This window comes from Pyrus communis, chromosome 8, assembly GCF_963583255.1.
Source record: "Pyrus communis chromosome 8, drPyrComm1.1, whole genome shotgun sequence".
Taxonomy (NCBI): domain Eukaryota; kingdom Viridiplantae; phylum Streptophyta; class Magnoliopsida; order Rosales; family Rosaceae; genus Pyrus; species Pyrus communis.
The window spans coordinates 16142287-16160290 of record NC_084810.1 but is presented as its reverse complement, the minus strand read 5'-3'; the positions used below and the strand labels follow the sequence as shown (position 1 = coordinate 16160290).

Here is an 18004-nt window from a genome sequence, read left to right as displayed (position 1 = left end):
ACGCCTTGATGGGTATTTTCTTGTGAGCTAGATTGTGCTTTTGGACTCATATTATTGCACTACAAAGATAATGACATGGTGGTCCATGTCTTTCGGAATTTGAGTTTTGTTTCAGAAAAAATGCTGAGTTTTTCAACGATGCTCATTTATTTCAATATACTTACTTGTGTAATGGTTTTGTAAAAGGTAATTTAACTACTTGCTGTTTAACACTTGCAATTTGTTTGCAGGAATATATTTTCTTTGGTAAATGTTTGTAAATTTTGATGGTGAAACGAATTTGGATGTAATTCATTCCTACTCACAAAGGAAAAACAAAGAAAAAGGGCCATTTGTGAAGTGAAATTCTCATTCCTACACGAGTTGGTAATGTCAATAATAAATCTCGTTCCTACATAGCTTTTGGCTATGTGATGAGTTATAAAATTTTAAATGACATGGGGTGAGAATATAGGAATCCAATTAGTAAGGTGATTGGTGAGTTACATTACCGATTTGTATAACTATCAATTTTCCTACACTAATTTCATTATTAAGTGATTTTCAATTAAAATACTAATTTCGTTTTCCTATCAGGTTCACTATAGAGGTGTTTTGCTAGACTTGGAAGGCCTAAATTGGAGAATTGCAATCCACTTTATATGGAAAGGTAGTCTCCATGCAACCGCTCTAACTAAATACTTTCTTAATGTTTTCAAACTATTACTATTTGTTATATATTTTACTACGTCTTTGAGAATTGTTTACCTTATTAATACAACAATTAAATTTTACAAATTTCGAGGACAAAATTTATTTTAAGGAGGGTAGATTGTAATATCCCGTATTTAAAAAAAAAAGTATATGTATCGTATTATTTCTATATTACAAAAGTTTTGTATCTCTCTGTAATTGTATTTCCTCTATTTTGGTTTATTGGACATTCTATATATACTAAATCTCAGCGGATTGGCACTGTTCATTAACAGTGCCGTTCCGGTTTCGTCCCTCAGTTTCTTCATGGTTTTTCGGCTTTAGTGGGATTGTGCAGTAAATTGGCCATTTTGCCCTTCATCATAGGTGTTGCGCGTGCCTGCCTGTTTGCTTCTAAGCGATGTTGACACGTTAGTCTGATTCGAAGAGTTCTCCACCGTTCCTTTTCGTTTTTGGTGAGGAAGGTGCTCGAAGGCTCTTCCATTTTCTTCCGTCGCTTTTTCCTTTCTTTCCTCTCTGTGCTTTTCTCCCCGCGTCAACTCTTCGTGTTTCCCTGCTTCTCTCGCCGCGTCTATCGTCGATCGTCTGTTGTGTGAAGAGTCTCTTTTTCCGGCTGATTGTACTGTTTCAGGTGGTTTCTCTGCTTTTTTTTATTTTTTATTTTTTATCTTTTTATCTTTTTTCTGATTGGGAAGAAAATTTGTGTTTTCAGTGTGGTTGTTTAATTTGATTGGGTTTTTTTGTTTCAGGAAAATTGGTGTGCGAATTTTAGGGGTTTTTTGTACAACCTTGCAAACCCCTGATTAAGGTCTGTGAGTTTTTTCTTTCAAATCTTTTCTTATTTTTTTCGATGATTTGTGTGTGGCTGTTCCATCTAATTCGATTTTTCGTTTTAGGAAATCTTGGTCTTCGAGGTTTAGGGTTTTCATCTAGATCGATTGCTCGATCGATGTAAAATTGAAGTCCTCTGTTTTTTTTTCTCTCTAGAACTCTGTTTTACTGTGTTGTTTCTGTTGCAGGTGGCGGTGTTTGCTTGGTTTTGTGCTCTGGTCTTAGAAATTGAATAGTTTTTTTTTTTTGGTGGTTTCGTGCTATCTTGAACTCCAAGTGGAAAGCCCGGGGAACAGGAAATGGACAATCACAATTATTATTGGTTTTTATATTTAATATTTAACTCAGTTTAATTAATTAAAATTTTTTCATCAATTAATTTGAATTATGTGGTGAAATAATCATATATAATTAAGTTTATTAGGTTGCTTTTTTTTTTTCTTTTTTTTTTTTTGGGTGTGTTTTAGCATGTGGATCAGATTTCAAGTATTTTTTAGGGTGGGTAAAAAGGTTGATATAGTTTATTTGTTGCAGAGGATATGAAGAAGTGGAAAGGTACCTGGTGGAATGCGAGTTTTGATGCTTAAGACAAAGAATGGTAACTTAGCTATTTCATTTGCTTTTTGGGTATTTCATTTGCGCTGTACAATGCGTTTTAGTTTTGTTCAACTCATAGATAGTTTAACCCATGATATGTCTTCGCATCGTTCTTGGATATCATTAACTACTCCTTGCAAAAGGTGAAACTGAATATATACAAAATTTTATATTTGTGCATCAATAGATAACCATGACTAATTTAAAGAAATTGTTGCAATTTGGTATCAATTGTGTTCAGTTGTTTGGAAGCATGACTATGTCTGCAAGAGATTTACTGAGGATCCAGATTGTATCATGTTCTGAATGAGCTTGAAAGAGGAGTTGCTCTTCATCTGACAATTGCATCGCATGTGAGTAATGTCTTCTGTTTTCGTGTCTAAATTATTGAGAATTAACTTATACAGATGGGGATTAAGTGATTTAAAGACATTGCATTTTAGAATAGGTTTTGTTAATCTACCCGTGGTGGAACCCAGCTGTTGAGAGGCAACCATAAGATAGAATCCATCGGATAGGGCAGTACAAACCGATCAGGTACACATTTTTCTCCAGTTCTGCAAAGTGTTCCCAACTATACAAACCAAAAAATCTATGTTAATATCTCTAATATTTCCTTCTCCATTGCAGAATTATGAGATTGGTTTGGAATTTGATTATTTCAATTTGTTTTTCTGGATTATATTTCAAGGTCAGTTGCTAAACTCTGTCCTTTGTTATTGGTTTTTGTTATTAGATTATTCTTTGTTGCTTTGGATTTAAGCTATTGTTCAATGTCTTTTCATATGAGTTCTGCTTTTTGCATTGTTCTTTTTTGTTATTAATGTTGGATTGTTGGCTTATAAATTTAGAGCGGGTTGCTTTAGATTTTACTTGGAGTAGCTTGCGAATTGATTGCTGGGTTTTAATTTAGAGCACTATCTAATCAAATGAAGGGCCAAGAGTTTCTATTTGAATGATGGTCCTAGATCATTTCATTCGTTCCAGAAATGTTTCTGAATTTGAAGACTTAAAATCCAGACTAAAGAGTAGCATTATCTTGGATTGCCTATCTTAGCATGATGATTTTAAATTACAACAACTTTGAAATTTACATTTGGAGTGTATTTTCATGTACAGGACAAGGTGTGGATTAGATAGCAGGATCTGGTTGGAAGACAAGATTTTGTGAAAGAAAGGGTAAGAAAATGCTGATGAATTTTCTTTGTTGATCTGTGCATGTAAGAGCTCTTACTGATTGTTTTGTTTTCTTTTGGCCATGTAAAGGCTCTGTACATAGAGTTCACAATACATGCATAGTTTTTCTTTGTTCTAAAAATTTTAAGTTCCTATAATTCTTTTCCTGCATTTATGAATTCTAAATAAATGCAAATCATAAAAATAATCACAGTGGATAAAATTATTGGCTTTTATGCACTAATGAAATATGGCATCCTTTCAGCTCCCACCCAAGGGTTTTTTAAAGAATGATGTAATTAAATCAATTACATGCTCTATTAAGTATGTTTTATATATAGTTGTGGTAGTTGTAAGGGAATGAAATATTTATGCAGATAATTGGTAGTTTAAATATATAAAAATGGAGAATAATTATAAATGGAACACCTAGGATATTTAACATTGTTTTGTTTTGCATGTTTTCTCATGTTAGCACAGCTTTTGTTTATGCATTTTATTCAAGTGCTATTTTTTGTAAGTGTTAATTTCGGGTTGTACATCTACATCTAACAATTAATTATTCGTTTGGAATTTGGTTGTTTGTTAATTTCATTACTACCTATTCCCTCAACTTCACCTAAACTGTTCTGCATGTATAAGATTTGTGTTCATGCAAGTGATTTCAGACAGATTTCAAGCTGGGGTGTAGAGATTTGATTCAAATTGGTGGATTTGGGTAAGAAACTAAGAAACTCTGATATTTTCTTTTGGTTGTAAGATTTGAAATGGACATGCATGTGACTTTCTTTGTGAGATATAAGAAATTGAGAATTTTTTTGTTTATTGTTCTAGGGTGGGAGGGGTATTGATAGATATAAGAGAATTAGTAATTTTAATCAATTTGATAAATTAAGAATAGCGAGTTAGCGATCTACACAAAAAATTTGTTAATAAATTGGTTAATAGGTTTTCATTTCCATTTTATTATTAGCTCTAATGCTTTTGTTTGACTTATGTGTATGATACAATTGATACGTTGTGTGTATATGAGCTTGCTTGAAATATAGCTAGGAATCATCTTTCCATTTTTTAGAATACTTTGAAATATAGCTAGGAAACGTCTTTCCTTTTTTTATTTGGGCAAACATTTATTTCCTACACTGTTAACTTTCTTTAATGCTTGCTCTGGATTTTAAGGTTCTTTTTAAAGTTTGGCACTAAATTGCTTTTCTTTTCTTGGGTGCAAGGAAAATGAAGGAAGAGAAGGAATTAAATTCTGGATTTATCAAACACTTTGTAGATATTCCATGCATTTTTGCAGCTGGAATCTTTTGGTAAATACTTAACCTTTTAATCAAAGCCTATGTATGCCAATTGGTTTTGTAAGTAGCATCAAATAATTAATTGCTTTTTTCTTGGTAAGTGCTTAAATGTTTACACTTTCAGTTTACCAGAAAATGATAAATTGAGACAAAGTTGGAACCTAAATTACCTAATAAATCAATATTAGCAAACCCATGAACTTATTTCGTGATTATCACAATATTGTTTCAATATCCTACTTTTTCTTGCAATTCTGTTCTCTCTAGGACATGTGCATTTTTGGTTTTTAAGTTTCACCGCCAGATAACAACTGTTTCATTGTGATCTCTCTGTGAGATTGGATATATGATTTAAAATTTTTGTTAACAAATGTTAATTGTGATTCAATTGTTTTCTCAATCATGTAAGGAGATGCAATCTAACCGACTGTAAAAGATGTCGACTATGTTGATCAAAAAATAGAAACTGCATGTCTGTATTATGACAAGAAATGGAGAGCAATCTATCTCAGTTTTGGAATGTACTGGAATCAAAGAAGCTAACTCAAGGTGTTAACTTTGAATTTCCCCGAAATATCCTTTTTTTATTAATTATTTAGATGTAGAAATTCTCCATGTTATTTTTATTAATTATTTATTTGGGAGTGAAGTGAAAATCTGTAAATGCGGATTTGTGTTTGTTTGCCCAGATGCTATTTCAAAGCTGGAGGAGGCATTGTTGATTAATCCTAGGAAATATGATGCTCTGTGGTGCTGGGAAATGCTTAAATTGCTTGCGCATTATGCACTCCGGACCAGAATGAGGTAAAGGTTCCAAAAGGTGTTATACTGCTTCCAGAAGGCTTTCAACGAGGTACTTCCACTTACAAATTTGTTATTCTTGGAATTTGTAATCCCGCAGCAACGCGCGGGCATTACTAGCTAGTATATACCTAATTACTAATAGAATGAGAGGTGGGAATTTTGTTAGTAGAGTTAATTTGATATTTTCTCACAAAGGACCAAGAGTTTGAGGTGGGACTAATTGAGTAGTTTTGTCTTGTTATTTTATCCAAGGGATGAGGTGGAAGTTGGTAATTAATAGAAGCTAATAATTAGGGTGAAGAGGTGGAGTCTATAGCATGTGTATGTTAGTCTATTAGCATGCATGAAGCAATGTTTGTGGTATTAGAAGTGCTTACTCATCAATCTAATGGAATCTTAATCATTTGGGCAATATTCTCACTCCAATGCAATTCTATTAAGCTTACTTTGAGATAAACCTTTATGTGGCCTTTGATGCTTGCATCCATCTTGCATGATATTCATTTGTTCATAATTAACTTGACACTTGTTGCTTTGCCACTTGAACACTTATCATTCTTTCTATTGGCACACTTGGAAGCTTTCTCCTCAAACTAGATGGGAAGGAAGAGGTTATTCAATCTTTATAAAGGAAGGAGCATGAACCAACGGAAAGGACATGAAGAGAAGGGAGAGGAAGAAGAAGAAGAAAAGAAAAGAAAAAAGAGAACATCTTTAAATAGAAAGCCATTCTCCCTTTTATATTACCTTCTTTCTTTTACATGTTGCTAAGGCTTTAAGCCATCTTTCATTGTATTTATAAGTTCCTCATATGTAGTGAAATACAATGAAATCAAACCCAGTGGATGTAGTCGATTTGGTGAACCACTTAAATCTTTTGTTGTTTATGCATTTACAATTGGAGATCATTGCCATGAGAAACACTTCCACCAAAGCATTGAAAATCTTCATTTATTTCCCCTGTACAGTAAGTGAGAGACAAATCCCAAAAAATGCATGAGAGCTTACCCAACAAATCTCTCCACTTAACTCACCATCATTTTCATCTATCAAAAGAAAGATATCCAAAAACAAGAAATTCATCCTGCCTATTTTTCAGACCAAAACACCATCATCCGTAGCTTATATCAAAGTACTTCCTTAATAAAGGTTGTTCATCTATTTCTCTATCATGATATATCCAAATTTTAGGAAATTCCAACAATAAGATCGTCTCATATGTTTGAAATAGCAACGCAGTCTCCAATCCCGCAGAAATGGACAATCATGTAATGAGTACCAAAACCCCATTTTCCGTCGCTCAGATCAAAGTACTTCCTTCACAAGAGTTGTTCATATTCCTCTCAACCATAGCATGAAAATCTTTAAGGGAAGGGATCCCCATTTTTTTATTTATTTATAAAAATGGGGATTAGTTGTGGGGTCCACACTACATCGAACTTTAACGATCCGAACCGTCTATTTTTCAAGTTGCACCTCATAGATCATCCTTACAAAATATTAGCTAAATCGGAAATGTTTAAGACATCTATTTAGGTTCAAAGAAATTAACGAATACTTTGTTATATAAGAAACAATGAAATTTTATCTTGATAATTAAATAGGTAATGGTTTCGGATTGAATTGAATTTTTGCAAGAATGATCTATGAATCAAGACTTACAAAATAGACTGTTCAGATTGTTGAAGTTTGATGCAGAGTGAGCCCCACACCTAATCCCCATTTTTTGAAAAAAAAAAATGGGGATCCCTTTACATAAGGGGGTTGACCATAACATATCCAAATAGAAAAATCCAATAGTCGATTCATTCCAGATCCTTGAAATACTATCACAGCCTTGAAAATCCGTAGAATACCCTGAAATCATGTTTAGAGCTTCAAAACTCCAACTTCCTTAGCTCAAACAGAGACACTTCCTTCATAACAGTTGTTCCTTATCATCTCTTCTATGACATATCCAAAAGCCAAGACAATCCTATTTATGTACTGATTTATACGCCAGTTCAAATAGCTAATGTTTGGTTGAGCTAGCCTTCTTGGCCAACCTCTTTGTATGGCCAACATCTCCAAAGAGCAAGGGGAAGTGGCGAAGGAAGAAAGATAACAAGAGGGAGGAAATGAAATTGAAAACAATAAAAAGGAGGAAATGGTAATGTATTGTTTATCATTTATGTTGCTATTAAAGATTATTACTTTGTTGTTTATTTATGATTATATTACTCTTGTTACTAAGTAATTTGATTTATGTTGAAACTTGCAGGCTTGTTAGATAAAATGTGAGTATTGATATCTATGTGAACATGACATATACATAAGCATTCATGCAAAGTAAGAAAAAGAGTTGTGTTGTGTCAAGTGCTCACTTATGTAAAGTGTTTAAGTTGTGAGTATATTCAAGGGCTGAAGTTTCCCTTTAATATAAAACAATGAACCTTGTATACGTCAGGTGTCAGGGGAAAGGCTTAAGTATACAACCAGTTGGTTATAAATTAATAAAATCTTGTATATGTTAGGCGTCGGGGGAAGGCTTGAATATACAATTAGGCATTGGGGGAAGTGCATAACAAAGTGAAATTTGAGAATTTAATTCTAAAAATTGAGCTTAAGGGATGAACATGACTTAACTCATATTCTAAGGTATTCGGAGCCAAGTGGTTGGTATAAACATGGTATGAGACGTGCAGGTTTGAATGTCTTAGGTATGTGTTTGCGGGATTAGAAAGGAGTGAGTACATTCATCCATCCCATTTGCATATATTTTATGTATTTGCAAGAATGGTTACCATCTAATCATTAGTTAATTGGTAGTTCTTGTTGTGAATTAATTTGTACACTATTTTATTCTGATACGTATTCGATAAATTTTTATGTGATATATGTGTAATCGCTATAATTTAATTTTATTTTCCACTATATCTTGGTTGTAGAATTTATTTCTATAATTAAGATAGGCATTGCTTACCCTCTTGAAAATTCATTGGTGCGAGAATTTGATGTGCCTACCCACAATCGAGGCTCTGCAACGTAAAATATCGTGGATGTCACCTTCCGCAGAAAAGATGCACCAAGCTCTCAGGCCCCAATGGCTCAAGGTTTCTAACTTTCAGTTCTCCAGAAAACATGTTCCAGATATGAGGGGTATCTTTTTTCCCCTAGCCTTTTCTTGTTATCAAAATATCCTTATATTTTTTACTTCAGTTAAATACAGGCTTCTTGTTATATTCATCTGGTGATGATTTGAAAAGCGAATTTCTGAACAAGTTCACTACTGGCACTTAGTCACACTGTACTAATTTCTGAACAAGTTTCATATCTTGAATACATTTTGATTCGTCTGCATAGCGATTTAATTTCTCAAACTTTAGAGCGAACCATCGAGATGAACTCATATATTCTGATAGCACGGTGTGTTTTATGTACTCTAAGATTATATGATTTGTGCCTAATCTCATTTAGTAATCATATTCCTTTTGTTTCAATAAAAGCCATCATTATTTTGTCTTTTCAAGCATGGTAAACTTGAATTTGATGCTTGGCTCACTTTGTATACTGCTTGCAGTAATATACGTAGTTCGTATGACTTTTCTTGTCGTTGAAGTTTTCACGGCTTTTGGTTTCAGGATGTAATCAGCATTGGCTGCCTGCTGAAGTCTCGTCACTGGATGCTGTTTCAATTTATCGTCAGATGGGCTAGAATCTTGCAACTCCGTTCGCTCAATGTAACACCTGCTGGAAAGATTTGTGCTACACACTGTCATGTGTTTTGAGAAGTTGATGATCATACTCCATTCCACACAGTTTTTACATCCAAGCTTCTAGAGAAAAATTGATTGTAAACACACACGCATTGATCTGTCTTATCTGTAGAGTTAAACACACACACGCATCGATCTGTCTAGCCAAAGATCACTACTTTGGCCTAGGATTGCCAATGAAACATGCAATCTGTCTTATCTGTAATCTGTTCTTTGAAAACACATGGAAAATTCTATCTCTTTTGAAAGTTAAGAAACCTGATGCCGTAGGCAAAGATGAAGAAGAAGAGGAGCACCCAACCAAGATGTGCAAAGACTACTGCCACAAGGAAATCATAGTCATATCCCAAGAACTCCTTAAGGAATGCATCCACCGGCTTTGGCGCTGAGCCAGGAATTTCGAGTAATGTCTTCTTATCCCCGACTTGAGATGTGAAAACGCCATAGATTGTCCAAGCAACCGGGGAACACCAGTAGTACCACCTCCACCATATCGGGATTAGCTGAGACAATAACAGTAGAGCATGAGTTACTTTAGTCTCTGCGTTACACTAGCTTCTAATTATATTTTCGTTTGCTTTTCAGATTGCATTCTCATATCTTATCTACTTTCGCATGCTAATGAAGATTAATTGTGATTACATACCGGCCTGGGAATGAGGAAGCCCGAAAATAAATTCCAGAAGCTGATGAAGAATGCCATAACAACGGCAGCAATCTGACTGCCGGGAGTCAGTGCAACGACCATCATCCCGTACATAGAGAAGTACGTGAAGCACATGAATATGAAGTAGTAAAAGTACAAGAACTTCTCGACCTTCCAGTGGTAACCGATCATGGAATAGAGTAGAAGAGAATAGATGAAGGTTTGTATTGCAACATAAATTGTTTCTATAGCCACCTGCAGCACCAAAGAGAAGAAAATGACCATTTACGTTTCTAGAGAAGAAAATGCGAGATAGATAGATAGATATGGTCATATCGATTACCTGAGAAAATGCATATGGCAACTCGGAATACATTCCTGCTGCTCTTTCCCGATAAAATACTGTTCTCTCAATTGCCACAACAGTTTGCACCGAAGAAGCGTTGGAGGCTCCAAGGAAAAGAACGGCAGAATATGTAGCTCCCAATAGATTAATCAGGTCTTGTTGTTTGTGTCTGCAGAAAATAGAATATGGCATTTAGCTTCATCTCAAATTCCATGCATTACGTAAGCAATGTAGCTTGTTTAAAGGAACTTTCAAGTTTGAACATACATCTGGCTTCCTTTGCCCCAAAAGATTACGCCGAATAAGATACCGATAACAATTGTCATGAAAAACCTGATTGCATTGTACTGCGAATTCCTCCAGTAAGACCAGTGTTGTTTCCAGAAACAAGCCTTGCACTGAGTTATGAAGCTTTGCGAGTACTTGGTCGGGAAGTGAAGATCCTTGGAACCTGGTTGCGGAGTGCTTAGCTCCTTGATGAGCTCCTGATTCTTCCTGAAAAGTTGGGAAAATAAGACAAAACCAGGACACATGTAACGGGAAAGAGGTTGAGAGAAGAAGATGCAGTACATTACTTACTGATAGAGGTCGGAATTGGCATAAACTTCTGAGAAATCAAGGTTAAGTTGTGCCTCAACTGCAGTGGAGCTGATCTCTAGCATCCATGTCGCAGGATTGTAACCCTCTTTTATTTTCTGAACCCCTTCAATAGCCTACAAGAAGTTTTCGATATCAGTTATCCAATAGCCTTATCTAATAGCCTAATTTTCAGAAGGTTTCTTCGAATTTGAGTCATGAGTACCACAAAAACTCACCTCAAAATATTCCACAAGTTTATGAGAATTACTACCTAGTGGTCCTGCATAAATAACTCTTCCTCCTCTTTTCATCAAAAGTAGCTGCAAACGAAAAGATACAATGTCAAAGTTGACAAAGTTAGAAACCATTACAAGTGACAATCGAGTCCAAAGATGAAAGATATATACCTCATCAAAGGATTCAAAAATATCAATGCTTGGTTGGTGGATTGTGCACACTACAGTTCGACCAGTATCTACCGTGTTCCTTACGGTGCGCATCACAATTGCAGCAGCTCTAGCATCAAGCCCTGATGTGGGTTCATCCATAAAGATAATGGAAGGATTAGCAACCAATTCTACAGCTATTGTGAGCCTCTTTCTCTGTTCAGTCGAAAGACCATCTACTCCTGGAAGTCCGACTAAAGCATCCCTCAACGGGTTAAGCTCAATGAGTTCCATCACTTCTTCAACAAACATCTACAAGATAAATGAAATTTATTGTCATCTATGATGCTTCGTACATGATTTTAAAATTTTTCCATAGGATAGTCATTATAGTACCTTTCGTGTTTCCTTCTTTACATCTGAAGCAAGACGCAACCATGAAGAATATAAAAGAGATTCGTAGACAGTCACATAGGGGGAATGGATGTCATTTTGTTCACAATAACCGCTAACTCGAGCAAATGTAGCTTGGTTCTTTGGGTACCCAGAAATGCTTATACTTCCCTCAATGTACCCGCCAGTCTTCCTTCCGGATAAGACATCCATCAAGGTTGTCTTCCCAGCACCGCTGACCCCTACTAATGCGGTAAGAACACCAGGCCTGAAAGCGCCACTGACATCTCGTAGCAGTTGCAGTCTGGTCTCTTCAACCCCTTGACTCTTCATTTCCTGGTGTTATGGGGAAAAAAGCTTGACTTAATACATATCCTTGTTTCTAATCTGATACAAATTTATGTGATTTCTAAAAATTCCAGTTGAAATATCAGGTAGTCAGCGATCTGTTAAGTTTCGTTATAATTCACATTTACCATCAAATTGACTGAATAGAAATTGGAAGAAAATTTCATGGTGAACAGGACAAATGGACTTACAGCAGGCATGTCCACGTAGTAATTCACATGGTTAAAAGCAAGTGAAAGAGGCTGGAAGGGCAACATCATTCCTCTTCTAGCTTCATTGTTTGAAGAACTGATACCTGCTGAATTATCAGTACCTGTCAACTGTTTCTTCGTTTTTCTTTCAGAGTTTTCATCCGCGATCACAGCTTTAGAATCAATGAGTGCTGAAATTGAGTTCACGAAAACAACAATGAGTACAGGGCTCCTCATTTATTCAAGTCAAGGAACCAAATTACTACTGTGAAATAGTGACTTACGCTTTAAAAATGTCAGCGCTGCAATGAAACCAATGTTGAAAAGAAGAGAATATCCAAGAAGTGCTCCAATGCAAATCCAGTACCAGTATTCATCTACAAACAGTCCTCTTTCCTTAAGGAGGGTCTTTCCGACTGTCGGTTGGCTAGAACCATTTATGGGCTGGGACCGAGAAAACAACATATATGAAAATAGCACAAAGTATATGAACTTAATGAAGTTTAGAAAGAAAGTAAGAAATTTCTCATTTTCTTCTAGGCAATAGGATAACTTACAGTGCTCCATCTTTTGTCGAGAAACTCATTGATAGCGATGGCGTTTTGACCATACATCATAGGAGAAATATAGTACCCCCAAATCATCCATGGTTTGATGTCATCTGCACAAACACAAACCGTTACTGTTGAGTTGTGAAAATATGATCAAAATTTGCAAGATTCCTGGTACAGAATGATACATATGCAGCAGTATACGTCAAAACCATAAAAACCACAACCCGAAAAGAGAAGGATTAATACTTACTTTTGGAAACTACGAAACCTCCTAGTACAAAGACCATTAGCAAGGTAAAGGTGCCAATTGTGCTTGCAACTATTTCTGTTCTTCCGACAGCTGCAAGGAAACGGAAGAGGGAGAGGGCCATCTGATGCACTCCGAACAAGGCCAAGAATTGTTTGAAAAACCTGCATGGTGAACCTATAAGCAAACTTTATAAACGAATGGAACCAAAATTAGATAAATTAGCAGTTTAGCGTACTGACCTACTCGCAGCAGGTGCAAAACCAATTGTGTAATACGTAAGAATGATCCAAATGGCTGATTCCATCAGTGATATGGGAATTCTGAGGAGCCAAATGGGCAAGCCAAAAGCCCATCCTGGATAGAACAAGGCATCCCTCTGTTTAAAGAACACGGGAAGCCTCATAACTGTCATCGCAAGCTCTGCCATCCCGTTGAACATGACATTGATGAGACTGAAAAACAGTGCTCCCCAAAACTTTGGTGCATCTTCTAAATGACCCGCTTTCATTTGCGTTCTTAGGAACACAGTGAATGCGATCGTAGCCATGATTGTTAACTGTACGGTTTTGAAAATATACACGAATGAATTGCGCTTCATCAGCAGCCATTCCCTCGAGAAGCAGGCCTTCAAGAGTTCCCAGTTGGAGATTCCGTACTTTTGTCTCACCAAAGCAGCACGATGTACATTCGATCTGTCATAAGGAACTCTCAGATCTTCAGAAATCCTTTGGAAAATGTGGAAGGATTTGAAGGCCTGAGCAAACTCAGCTACGGGGATATATCTGTAAGGTTGATTCTTTCTAAACCAGTATTGTTCTTGGTCCTTCTTGGAAGTTACTTCTTGCAGAAAGTCGGCAACACCTTTCCTTTGTGGGCATTTGAAGCCCATATGTTCAAAAAATTCGAGAACATTCTCGCGAGAACCTTGGTAAACAATTTGACCCTCTGAAAGTAGAATAATGTCATCGAAAAGGTCAAATGTCTCGGGCGCAGGCTGCAGAAGAGAAATGACCGTTGTGAGGTCCATGATATGAACCATCTGCTTCATGTACTTTATTATCTGAAATGTGGTGGAACTGTCCAAGCCTGTTGATATTTCATCCATGAAAAATGCTCTAGCTGGCCCAACTAACATTTCCCCTGCATCCGGTGTAAAAGGTGATTCGATTAATCCTCACTACAACCAACAAAAGTATTCCTTTTAAGTTCTAACAGTAATTTTGTATACAATTAACAAATACCGGCAGTGACACGCTTCTTTTGCCCTCCAGAGATGCCCCGTTTCATGTCATTGCCCACCATAATATCCGCACAAATATCCAATCCAAGTATCTGTTCAAGAATTAGAAGATATTATGAATTTAGAACAGCAGTTGAAAAATTTTTGGTTTCTTGTGAGGGTAAAAAATTAACCTTGAGAAAATAATCTGTGATCAAACTTGTTTTCTGGCCAGCCACTGCTGTGGCTTTCATGAATGCGTCAATCTCAGGATCTGGTTTTATACCTTCTGCTTTCTCGCGCCTTGATGCCTCTACCAACATTTCGTACCTGGTTCCAACTCCAAGGCAGCGTCCAGAGAAATCCAAAGTCTCGCGAACTGTCATCTCACCGTAGTGAAGATCATGCTGGCTAATATAAGCACTAGTTCTCTGAGGAACAAATTCAGACAACTCATGGCCACAATAGGTGACTTTCCCAGTTACCTGTTCACAAAATACCAGTTAGCGGGACTGAAGTTGTAGACACACACACACACACACAACCAGAGGGAGAGGAAGGCAGACCCTTAAATCATCATCAAGCTGCCCAGTAAGTGCCTTCAAGAATGTTGTTTTTCCGGAGGCAGGCGGTCCAAGAAGTAGACACATTCTGAAAAGAAAAAAAAATCCACATTCAATTAAAAAGGAACTTAGAAACCAAATTAACAACAAGAAGCTCTTATAGCTAATGCTAGTCTAAGCATACCAATTGTAGCATACAGTTTTTCTTGGCATATAGAATATAAATACTGCATCTTTTTCTTTTCTTGCATAACAGATATGTAGAATTTAGTGAATATACCTTGATGGTCTCACTATTCCACTAACATCTTGAAGTATCTTGACTACCCTTTTCTTTGAAGGAGAGAGCCCAACCAGTCCAAGAACCCCCTATACAAATCGAAATTAACGAGAAAAGGAAACAAGCTTTTATGCAGCTAGAAACATAAGCGATAAGGATGAACATGAAACTACTAATCTTCAATTTGAATTCATATCCGTCATTTGCAAATTTCGACCCAGTGATACTAGAATACAATTACTGGCACTCTGAAAAAAGTCATCTTGCATTTGCCACCAAGTGAAATGAATAAAGGCTAAAGGAGGGCAGATTCCGGGGAATGACGATTTTGGGGTACAAATAACAATTTTCTTATTTTACTCTTACATATAAATTCAATCTTGCAAATGACCCTTGATGAAATTCTATGATTCATACAATGCAGAGGAAAGTTGATCCTTTATAATAAGGAAAATTGCTGAAGAATGTGATACCTCAATTGCATTGAAGGTGGAATTGATCAGAGTTGGAAGTGCCCTGGTCCCAACATATGCATCTCCCTCCACTGATAGGTGCTCAAATCTCACTTCAATCTTAGGAACCTCAATTCCCACCCTATTTCCCAAAAGTACAATTTAGTCAAAATTAGTCAACAAGTCACTAATCAAACCACTTATTGAGATCAAATTAAAAATATATGTAAAAAATATTTAAAGATTGAAGCTGGACTTCCTAACAAGCCTAGGCCTAAACGAGTTGGTAGAGCAGCGTTCTCACAACCTCTATACGTACCCAAGTTTGAACTTCCCTCTCCGAAGTTTAGTTTAAATTAAATTAGAACATGGCTCGAATAAAAAAAAAGTTGAACTTCAGTATGTTTTCTTTCATTGCCTCACCATCCAAAACCCAAGTTTCAAAACATTGCAGACAAGAAGAGACACTAACCTGTCAGTTCTGTCTCTAAGCCTCTTAAGGAACTTCTCATTATCTTCCTCAACAATGTTTAATATGCTGTCCATCAACTGCTTCTTATCTTCTGTCTTAAGCTCAGTAATATCAACCTCACCAAGCTCCACCCTACCATTGCTCAACACCTTCCTGAACATCCCCTTCCGCAGCCTATCATACGTTGGTAGCCGCTCGATCGCCGCCCACCTAAGCTCCTCCTCCTCCTCTTCGGCGGCCCTGCTCTTCTGGAACACGTCTGGCTGCTCATTCCACATATCTTTTATGCTTATTGACCGCCAACTCATGCTACTTGCAGACCGCACCAGGCCATCTCCGGCCAAAGCTCCCGCCATTTGTAAACTTTCCGGTCACTAGAAATTCAAGATAACTAAGCACTTATGAATTGAAAAGAATACCAACCATGCACACACAATGCATGTATTTAACAATTTGTTTACTTGTTGCACAAGGTACCGCGATGAAATGTGATGAGGTCTGCTAATATAAGGGTGTTTGAGACTACATACATATATAAGAAATAGTCAGATAAGAGATCTAGAAGGCGTGCGGATATGGAAGAAGGATCTTACATTGCAGACGATAAAGTAAGAATTGGAGCCTTTTTTTTTATATTTGTTTAAGTCAAAATTAGAGAGTTGGAAGACCGTGCTAATTAACTATTTGGCATTTCAAGTGATATTGGTTGCCATGGAATAGCATATGCTACTTTTTTCCCTAATGGGAATATTGTGCTTTTACTTTAACAAAGAATAGTTAATATTATATGGACTTCATAGATGATATGCGTGAAGATAAAGCAAAGCAATCTATTCTTCTACTTTATTTAGTTTCTTTTCGGTTATATCATTTTCTATCTCCAAGGAATTCTAATCAGCTCTACTAGTAAAAGAGGGAGAGAGAGAGCTGTTGAGTGTCGCATCGGGGAATTAAGGTTTTTGTATGTGCTTATACCGATTTGGGCAACTCTTGATATTGGTTAATTAGTTTAAGAGAAAATTGTAGCAATGCTCTTTCAACTTTAATCAAATGAGAGTAATGGTCCCTCAACTAAAAATTCATTACCATTGGTCCCTCAACTCATCAAAATCTGTAACTATGGTCATTTTAGTCAACTTCGTCAAAATTTTGTCAAAATAAGTTATATTGGAAGAACTATTGTTACAATTTGGGTCTCTCAACTCATCAAAACATGTAGCTATAATCCTTTTCGTCAACTTCGTCAGAATTTTGTCAAAATGAGTTATGTTGGAATGACCATTGTTACAATTGGGTTAAAGTTGAGGGATCATTGCTTCAATTGAGTTAAAGTTAATGGAAGTTAAGTTACCTCCAAATTGTCAATTGGTTTTATGAGGTAAAATGGTTGTTTTCTATTATTATTATTAGGGAAATTTTACATTTAACCTCTTTTTACACCTAATTTTAATTTTAAATGTTAATTGTCTATGTTATTCTATTGCATAATTACTATTAAGTACAAAATGAAATTAATAATAAAACTCAAAATTTTCAATAAACACAAACACTATAATTAAACCCTACGATCACTCTTTGTTTATCCTACGTTTATTCTGGCTAAAACTCTAATAGCTCTCATAGAAAAAATTAAGTTTTTTTATTGATGGATGGTTATTTTGAAGTTTTGAATTCTCAAACCAAGATATGACCCAATTTATGAATTTTTTTATTCGTTTGATTTAAATTTTTTAGAGTGTAGAAGTTACTTTACTGTATTTTTTTTCAACAAATACAACGAAAGCATCCTACCTTCCGGCTAAAACAAACAACGAAAGCATATGTTTACTCCTCAGATTTTGTTGATAGCCTTTGGCTTAATTGCCATGACACAAAAAAAAATTATGAAATATGCAGCGGCGACTATATGCGCGGACTGCATATGGAAAAGGAAGAAGAAGGTTGTTTTCTTGTTAAACTGAATCAGCCAAAACGCTTCGTTTGAGCCCAATACAATTAAAATGAACATGTGAGCCCACTTCCCATTTTAATATTTTATATAAGACACCCTAATCAATAATCCCAATGCCCAATCCCTTTTTCGTCTTTCCCCAGTTTCTTTTTTCATTCTAAACTTCTAACCCCATCTGACCAAGCCACCACTTGTCCACCTCTCTCCTCTCAAC

At 36.0% G+C, this 18004-nt stretch overlaps 1 protein-coding gene and 1 long non-coding RNA gene across 12 annotated transcripts; one reads left to right on the top strand and one right to left on the bottom strand.

The window, feature by feature from the left end:
- The first annotated feature begins 1125 nt into the window (after positions 1-1125).
- LOC137743402 (uncharacterized) lies at positions 1126-5530 on the top strand. 10 transcript variants are annotated; one of them, XR_011069466.1, is made up of 12 exons: positions 1126-1324; positions 1443-1501; positions 1713-1846; positions 2059-2122; positions 2363-2474; positions 2565-2658; positions 2752-2812; positions 3241-3300; positions 3940-4015; positions 4477-4613; positions 5011-5150; positions 5291-5530. It is a non-coding gene; the product is annotated as an uncharacterized lncRNA (long non-coding RNA). The 10 variants fall into 10 exon arrangements; XR_011069469.1 differs by having other exon boundaries at positions 1127-1324; positions 3966-4015; positions 4537-4613; XR_011069467.1 differs by having other exon boundaries at positions 1127-1324; positions 3966-4015.
- A 3688-nt stretch (positions 5531-9218) lies between these two features.
- LOC137741954 (pleiotropic drug resistance protein 2-like) lies at positions 9219-16304 on the bottom strand. 2 transcript variants are annotated; one of them, XM_068481662.1, is made up of 19 exons: positions 15840-16304; positions 15389-15509; positions 14916-15004; positions 14639-14723; positions 14267-14557; positions 14095-14185; positions 13093-13993; positions 12854-13014; positions 12607-12710; positions 12334-12493; positions 12050-12240; positions 11514-11846; positions 11139-11429; positions 10968-11051; positions 10732-10865; positions 10420-10647; positions 10150-10321; positions 9807-10061; positions 9219-9663 (listed from the first exon to the last, which is right to left on the bottom strand). In XM_068481662.1, the coding sequence occupies exons 1-19, from the start codon at positions 16193-16195 to the stop codon at positions 9394-9396; spliced, it is 4317 nt and encodes a 1438-aa protein (XP_068337763.1). In that variant the 5' UTR covers positions 16196-16304; the 3' UTR covers positions 9219-9393. The 2 variants fall into 2 exon arrangements, with proteins under 2 accessions (XP_068337763.1, XP_068337762.1); XM_068481661.1 differs by having other exon boundaries at positions 10968-11429.
- Between the last annotated feature and the right edge of the window lie 1700 nt (positions 16305-18004).

What these genes read in the sequence shown, in the direction of transcription:
- LOC137741954 (XM_068481661.1), bottom strand. Translation starts at nt 16,195, where the DNA reads ATGGCGGGAGCTTTGGCCGGAGATGGCCTGGTGCGGTCTGCAAGTAGC. An exon ending in TCGACAAAAGATGGAGCACT is followed by an intron (nt 12,494 to 12,606) that starts GTAAGTTATCCT and finishes TCTCGGTCCCAG; the next exon opens with CCCATAAATGGTTCTAGCCA. An exon ending in TGCCATATGCATTTTCTCAG is followed by an intron (nt 10,062 to 10,149) that starts GTAATCGATATG and finishes TTGGTGCTGCAG; the next exon opens with GTGGCTATAGAAACAATTTA.